The following is an 8,132-nucleotide window of genomic DNA, read 5'->3' as shown; positions in this document are numbered from 1 at the left end:
AAAGCCCTCAGAACATTTTTTTCTGTCAGACTCACCACAAAAGATGAGACACGTGACAACCACTTCCCCAAATCCACAGAGATGGAAGTAGAGAGGTGTTATGGGCAGGTACAGGAAAGGAAAAGGATCATCCTTTTACACAATATGGAAATTCCACATGATCCTACTTTGTCCCAAACTCCATGAACCTAAACTGGCACTTACACCAGSGCAAACCCAGGTGCACTTCTGCATGCACTGCTCCTAAATAACATCAGTGTAATATTTCAGGCTTTGGCAGAAGGGAGGAAAMAGGGGACAATGCAGCATTTTCAAGGATTTATTTATCATCCAAGTTTACTATTATCTAAAAACACCAATGTATTAAAGACCAAGATGGAAACTTGAGCTCAGAAACTTGTAAGAACATTTTCAACTTTGTACTGCAAGAGGGATAGTTAAAAAACACTGCTCAGTATAAAAACATGTTAATGTTTCCAAGGATCAAATAAATAATTTACAATGCAACAAAAAATTATAGAAATCATTCAGAGATTTGAGACTGTCATTGATAAGTTGCAGTCCCATACAGTAAACATAAAAGCCTCCCATCATCAGACAGGCATTGCAAAACCACCATCAAAAACTACATTTTATTGCTGGGCTGTTCTGGAGCACTGCTGCTGTCCATGGTCTTGGAGGAGCAGTCCCTCAGGACTTCCAGAGAACTGGTGATATCCAGGCTTTCCGAAGAAGTGGATCTACACCCTTGTGTGGAACTGATGATGTCCAAAGTTTTGGAGGAGCAGGCACYGTCACCTTTTGCACTGGCATCTCTGATGAGGATCTCCTGTGTGGATGTAAACATTAACGGGATGAAGCCCTCACTGTCTGCTGTGAGAACAATCCAAGAGGAACCTGTGAAGACAAGCACATGGCTGTTGATAAACTTTGGTTTTTGCCTTAAAATTTCTTTGAGAATCAAATGCTTCTGTATTTTTATAGCTTTCTAGAAAAGATAAGGTATGAAAAGATACAGGTTGTACAATCTGAAAAATAAAGGACACTTGGCAACTATGATGAATTTTGCCACTAGGAGATGAGACAATAATAAATGGATGCTTCAAATGAGGAGGAGGAATGAAATTCTGAACATAATTCATAAGCATCCACTTGGTTTTAATTAAGTATTGATAAGCTATTTCACAGTGCTAAAGCTGTGCAGATACTATAAAAAGCAGAGATTTACTRAATGAAATTAATGTAACAAAGGCAATTTAGAAACTGCTTTTATTACGTCATTTCACTATACTTAATTCCAAGAAATACAAGGAAGAAATACTTTACAATACCATATAAAACAAACATTCCTGGTTCATCTGCTATTTGACTTCATCATTAGCATTATTTTTTACAACTTGARTCTGAAACCCCGACTTCTACCAATATATGTAAACCAGAAAACTTTTATATTTTTGTTCAGTAAGCTGATGAAGCAAGAAAACAGTGCTTGTGGGGAGTAAGGGAATTCAGAGAAGCATTTCCAGCTGTTTGTAAATTTACATTATGTAACTATGTCACAAGTACGGTCACAAGAAGATTTTAGCTTAAAAGCACACAGCCCTCTAATCTTTTGGTTTAATTTGGACCAAACTTGAAAATCAATATAGCTCAGGATTTGAAAATGCCATTCCTACTTTGCATCTGTGTATTTCAAACAAGCATATTCCACCAACAATTCCTTAGGAGAAATAAAACTTGGACCAATGGTAGAACAGCAGCCTTAGGCTTTGGGATGGTTGCTCAGTGATCTGCAAGCAGGCAGACAGCAGATCCAGGGGGCAAAACAGAATCACAGAATGGTTTGGGCAGGAAGGAACTTTAAAGCTCACCAAGTTCCATCCCCCTGCTATAGATAGGGACGCTTTCCCCTAGACCAGGCTGCTCCAGGCTCCATCCAACATGGCCTTGGACACTTCCAGGGATGGACAGCCACAGCTTCYCTGGCAATGTGTTTGAAATATTTGTACTCCTGGATAATCCCAACATACCGTGTTGCATTTCTACAACAGAGAGGTTGAATATCTGCTGGATGACGCTGAGGCGCAGTTTACCACCACAGAGAAGAACAGCCCGGCTTTCGTCTGCATCACTTTTGGAAAGCTGCTTCTGAAAATGCAAGAAACAGGCATTAGCTACTGTGATRTATAGTTAAAATGGCTTTACTCAAAACAGGATCACAGATGTGTCTTCAGTGGCATCATTTACAGGAAGTCAAATGCTACAAACGTTCAGATGCGTTTGTAAGATTTATCCTTTAAAGTCTCAGCTCTCACTCAGCTGATGAATGAGTGACAGCAAGGAACAGTGCTCGTCCAGCACATGTCAGAACAACAGAAGAGAAAAACATGCAGTGCTGCTGAAGAAACCATGAGCTTCATACACAGCACATTCCTCTTCCTTCCATTTGTGAGGGACATTTCCCCAGAGAGTTTGTAAAGCTGCAGTTTTTCCATCCTCACATTTCCACATCCACTCCTGATCCACAACTTAAGAGGTGAGAACTTCTGCTCATGAATTCTGGGGCAAGGAACAGTCTCACAGGTCAGAAGGGCTTGTTTGTCCCACCCCTGACCATCACTGCCCCAAGCCTTAAATCCAAAAGGTATCCTCAAAGAATATGCCCAGTAGGGCAGAGCAGATCATTTTTAAAATCTGTTATTACAATTATTAAATGTTTACAATTGGAAACAGTGAAGAGAGTAAGKGAATATGATCTAGAACTTAAGAGTTCAATGCTACAGAAGTTGTTAATTTTTTGCAATAACAAAGCTTAAAACTCAGAGCCAATTGAAAGGAAAATAGTAGTTTAAATGACTTTGAATATTGAAGAAGTAGATCTGTGCCAGGTTTTGATAATCAGGTAGCTTACCCTTTCTAGCGTGAGATTTGCAAGAACAAATCTTTCAGTCAAAGAAAGTGTTTTTCACATGAAATTTCACTTTAAATCCATTTTTAAACTATGTTAATGGAATTATCTATTGTGTCCCTAAAGGCCTCTTTCTTCCTTGGATGGTGTTCTCAATGCTAATTAGCAACATTTCTGTTTCAAAGCCAAAGCAATTTGCTTTTGTTTCAGTCTCCATTATTTTAGTTGTCCTCACAGGAGAGCAGGCGATTGATACCAATTCTCACACATGGAGATCTTCACTTGTCTAAATTTCTAYACAGGAAGCTTTAGAAGTTGCCTAGAAAAAGCATTTCCTACCTAGATCTCCATAAAGGGTTTTAATTCTGCAACTGAGCTGTTGTATGTGTGTCCTGCATATATGAGCTGTCATAGTCTGGAGTCCCAGCAGCCTCAGTGTAGAGCTGAGGGGCTTGGCCCAGTGTGAGGTGGGGACAGGGAGCTGCACATTCCTGAATATCCCATTGCTTTAAAAGCACTGGAAGCCTGCAGAGTAATGGGATTTATAACCATAGTTCCACCTACAGGAACAGGATGGAAATCTAATCCTACTGACTTGAGCACTACAAAGAACATACAGACATAAACAGTTTTTATCATTAAGGTTTCCGATATTAAAATTACCTGGCAGGTGATGTTAATAAATGAGGGTTCCTGAGAACATGGGTATACTGGAAGATTCCTCTTCCCAGATTTTAGCAGCTCAGTCAATTCACACAGTTGATGCTGCAATTCTGTGAAGTTACCAGCCAATTTTTCCACATTTTTCAAAAAGTAACTCGCCTCCTTTTCACTGAACAGGTTATTCTTGTAAGAATTGGGTATTTTGGAAGTTGCCTCAGGCTGCCTTTTTGGGGACGTTGGCTTGTTCGAAGCGTTAGACAGTGCCACACTCCGATTAACTGGCTCAGCATCCAGAGTCTCAACAGTTGGAGGAAAATTCATGGAGATCCTTTTGTCTTTGAGGTCACTGATGTTCAACACCAAATTTTGTTCATAAACAGGACTCTTGATTTCTTCAATGAGTTTCCTTCGGCTCGTAGGGGACTGGAGAGCAGAGCGATCTGGTATCAGGAGCCCACGGCTGAGAGGGTGGACATCTCTAGAGGGATCATGAGGAATGGAAAGGTTCAAACTGGAGCTGCCATCAGCTGGCACAGACCTTGAAGGACCCATTTCAAATATTAGCTCCTTAATCATCAATCGGATCAAGTATTTGTCTGATCTTGATGAGGGAAGAAAAGCAGGGTCACTGAATTTTTGTCTTCCAACCAGTATCAGTAACAACTTRTTGGTCAAGAAGCACAAACCCTTTGGCTTCTCACTTTTCTCCAGCTGAATTTGTTGAATATTGGGTAAATTGGATGAAGTCAGTGAATAGACTAAAATAACATTACAAGTGTTGGAGGCAACAGACACAGTTTGAGTTTTGGAGTCAAAAGCCATTATATCAGGAACCAGAATGCCTGGAATGCTCACTTTTTTGGTAGAGGTAACCTTTCTTTCAAAAGTCACCAAGATGAGGTGCGAGGAATCTTGGCCACTTCCCGTCAGGTAGTCCTTGGGCCTCAAGTGAAGCAGAGGACTGGTTTCAGTACCCTGCTTGCTAGAAAGKATGTGGGTTAGATCCACAGGAGATGTGACTACAGACAAGGGCTTCTCAGAGTCCAGTGACTTCTTCCCCCCATCCAAGGAATACTCTTCCTCCCCACACAAGCTGGACTGCGAGGGGAAGGACTCAGTTTCAACGCTTGATGGAACTTCAAAGGCAACACCAGCATTTAAGCCACAGATCTTGTCCAGAGGGAGCTCGGTGGCAACAGCAACTTGTAAATTCTGCGTAGCTTCCACRGCACAGATGTAGCCTCCCACGTCAAAGATTGGGCAAAAAGAGCAAGCRCTGAGTGTTTTCTGAGCATCATCCCAAATGTAAGAATGGAGGGCACTGCCCACCCCCACGACCAAGCGGTTGCCCTCCTTGGTCCAACAGGCACAGTGGATGAGCCCGCTGCCCTTGATGTCCGCGTTAATTTTGGAGTTGTTGAGGTGGACAGAGGGCAAGACGGAGGCGTCCCTGGTGGTCAGCACGGCCAAGACCTCCTTGCTGGGATGCCACACACAACCCTGGGGGAGCACRGGATACGGTTCGCTGATGTCGCAGATCTGGGAAACCAGGAGCTTGTTCCTGTCGGCGCTGTTGAAGCAGAGCTGCCAAATGGTGATGTGCTTCTTGTGCTGCACRGCGAGCAGGGCCGGGGCCTCGGCGGGACACGGGCCCCAGTACAGCCCATGCACGTGCTCAAACTGACCCACCACGCTCGAGTCTCCGAATTTGGGCTCTCCGTTCTGAAGGTGCAGCGCAGTCAGTATCACCTGCTTCCCGTCTGTCCAGGCCAGCCCGTGCACGGGGTGAATGGCCTGGTGTAAGGCATTGAGGCCAGTCCGCAGGAGCTTCGCCTTTCCCAGCTCCATGACTYCTAAAGTGAAACATCTACATAGTACAGAATGAGAAGGAAAAATAAATTATCATAAAGGGTAGAGGACAGTACCTGGATGATTATTTAGCTTTTGACCTTGCCAGTGAAGTCAATATACACGTGATGTTCACCTATGCTTAATTCCCATCCCAATAATTTTTTTGTTTATTATGTGTCCATCATGAAATGCAAATTTTAAGARCAAGAAACTTTGCTATTTCTATAGRCTTACTGTCAGGTTTCTACTGCATTTTTATCACAAGACCCTTTCATTSTAATTAGTAAGTTGCTGTTCTCAGAATATTTTCTAATTACTTCAGTATCAACAATTCTCAAAATACCACTGCTCACTCTCAACTTCCTGGRCCATTTGTGATCAGATGAARTAATCCCTTACAAGTATAACCMCGCATTAATGTATTATCTACAAATCTGATCCTGTATTAAGTGTGTGAGAATGAGGCATTTRGATGGTTATCCCAGAAAGCTCTCTAAGAAAGCAAATGCAGTTCTGAAGAAAGTTAGGATGAAAGCCGATTTTTCTGAGGAAATGAATGAGAAAATAATTCAAAAGAAGCCACATACAAGACATCAACRCTTTGGAAAACTTGAGGATTTTACATGTATTTCTAGTTCTTGAGCTGTGAGCAATCCTTCCTTTATGCACAAAAGCCAATTCAAAAGAATTGATGGTTTCCTAATTTAAGAACTCCATACAATTTGGCTCAGATGCAAGGCCATGGCACTGAATGAGTTGCAACTTTAGTAAGAAACATGAAGATCAAGAATAAAGTTTTTAGAAAGTAAAAAATGTCAAACTGGACGAGTTTATCACAATGTGCAAGGCCTGACACCACTCAGTTTTAAGTATTTATGGTTAACCCTAAACTTGCAGGAAGAGGATTGCAAGATTAGAATTGTATAGAAAGCTATGTTCTGATGACCAAGGTAACTTCTTCTCAACCTAATAACAAGTACAAAATAAATTCAGTAAAGAAAAAAACCCAGCAACTTGGGTATCTCTTCAGGAATCATTTCCTAGGTAGACATATGGCAAAAAAGATCTGGCTTACAATGGATCCCAAATTGACTATTTCAGTAATGTGAGAATGTTGTCAAGTAAGACTAACTCATTGTGGAATGTTTTAAGAGGGATGCCATACACAAGGGAGATAATTACTGCCCTTCCTCATTGCTAACAGCATCTCCACTGCACCTACTTCTGAGTTCAAGGATGATGGGAATGTTTAACAAAGCTCAGGGATCAGAGAAACACGGAAGTGTTTCTCTCTGCCTGGAGAAGAGTATGAGTGGAAGRTTGAGAAYYTCCACCARCCCACTGACAGAACATCCATCCACKGTTCTCCAGGTATGCTCTGGATAGTGCATGGTAATAACCAGCTTAGTTTCAACTAAGATTTAGGTCAGCTATTAAGGAAAAATTCTGACTCTAAGTGATAGCTAAGCATTGAAGTAGGTTACCTTGGAAAGRAGGGGAAGGCACTCCATGAATTTCATAATCTGTAAGAGCCAATTAAGGAAATGTCTGTCAGGGATAAGTTTAAGTATACTGAATCCTGCCTCACAGGAGAGCACTCAAGAAACTTCCAATGCAACTTCTCTACCATCTACCCGGCCTCTCCTCTATAACCAACCTCAGTCCTGTTACCAAGCCACCACTTCCAGGAAAATTAACAGTGGACGTTCGCTGTGCTCAGAAGCCCACACGCTGCTGGGCAATACTTACTGATGGCAGAGAGATACGAGATAACGTGCCTCATAAGACACAACAAGATGCTAAAGCCTCCTGGGCCATCTGGAGAGGTTCCTGTGTCACAAGGGGCGTTTTCACATCCCAGCAGGCCTGGAAAAGCAAAAAGAGCGAGAGACCCACTGGCCAATGCACTCCAGTGCCCCGTGCCCAACCCGGCCCCAGCTCCCCGGGCAGGTGTCACACCCAGGCCGGCTGCTCGGCAAAATGCGGTGCCCGTGCCTGGCCCAGGAGCAGAGGAGCCGCTGCSGAGACCCCCCCACGCCCCGGCAGCAGCGGGCCAGGAGCGCGCCCGCACCGATATTCCCCGCCTCCCCGGCGGCCCGCCCGCCGCCTCTCCGCCCCGCCGCGCCCGCGGCCTCGCTCACCCGCCCTGCCGGCAGCCCGGCCCGGCTCCGGTGAGGCGGTCCCGGGGCCGTGCAGTCCCGGCGGCGCTGTGCTGAGGCGGGCACCGCCTTCCCGCAGGGCCGAGCCCGCCTCCCCTCCCCGCACCGCCCGGCTCAGCACGGCCCAGCACCGCCCGGCCGCAGGGGGCGCCAGCGCCGCTCCGCCCGCCCGGACGCTCTGCACGGCGGCGCTCTATGGCCCGGCGGGCGGTGCCGCGTGGGGCGGGCGCCTCGCGCCGTTCCCGCCCTGGTTCCCTTCAGCGCCCTTGAGGGGTCGCGGGAGGTGAGSGGGCGGCGGGAGGAGGCGGYGATWCAGAAATCACCGCTGGGGCACCCAAGGGGATCGTTGAGCTCAGCTCCTGTGCGCCGGGCGCTGGAAGAATCCCTCCGTGTGCCTGAAAATGGTACTTGAACTCAGACAGGCTTGGWGCGGTGACYACTGCCTGAGGGGGCCTGTTTCAGTGCCCAGCCTCACCGGTGAAGAACCTTTTCCTGATASCSAACYTCAACCTCCTTTGTCGCGATTCTGTTCCAATCCCTCGGCTCCTGTC

The 8,132-nt window shown here is 45.2% G+C and overlaps 1 protein-coding gene across 3 annotated transcripts; it reads right to left on the bottom strand.

The window, feature by feature from the left end:
- Positions 1-295: 295 nt before the first annotated feature.
- LOC130589198 (WD repeat and coiled-coil-containing protein) lies at positions 296-7,667 on the bottom strand. 3 transcript variants are annotated; one of them, XM_057390418.1, is made up of 5 exons: positions 7,564-7,667; positions 7,172-7,288; positions 3,572-5,438; positions 2,031-2,148; positions 296-897 (listed from the first exon to the last, which is right to left on the bottom strand). In XM_057390418.1, the coding sequence occupies exons 3-5, from the start codon at positions 5,417-5,419 to the stop codon at positions 626-628; spliced, it is 2,238 nt and encodes a 745-aa protein (XP_057246401.1). In that variant the 5' UTR covers positions 5,420-5,438; positions 7,172-7,288; positions 7,564-7,667; the 3' UTR covers positions 296-625. The 3 variants fall into 3 exon arrangements, with proteins under 3 accessions (XP_057246401.1, XP_057246403.1, XP_057246402.1); XM_057390420.1 differs by lacking the exon at positions 7,564-7,667 and adding an exon at positions 7,382-7,398; XM_057390419.1 differs by lacking the exon at positions 7,564-7,667 and having other exon boundaries at positions 7,172-7,372.
- Positions 7,668-8,132: the final 465 nt, after the last annotated feature.

The sequence above is a fragment of the Malurus melanocephalus genome, unplaced genomic scaffold, assembly GCF_030028575.1.
Source record: "Malurus melanocephalus ecotype Western Australia unplaced genomic scaffold, MMel_1.1 scaffold_26, whole genome shotgun sequence".
Classification (NCBI taxonomy): domain Eukaryota; kingdom Metazoa; phylum Chordata; class Aves; order Passeriformes; family Maluridae; genus Malurus; species Malurus melanocephalus.
The sequence above is the reverse complement of the archived record's forward strand: the minus strand, read 5'-3'. Positions and strand labels throughout refer to the sequence as shown.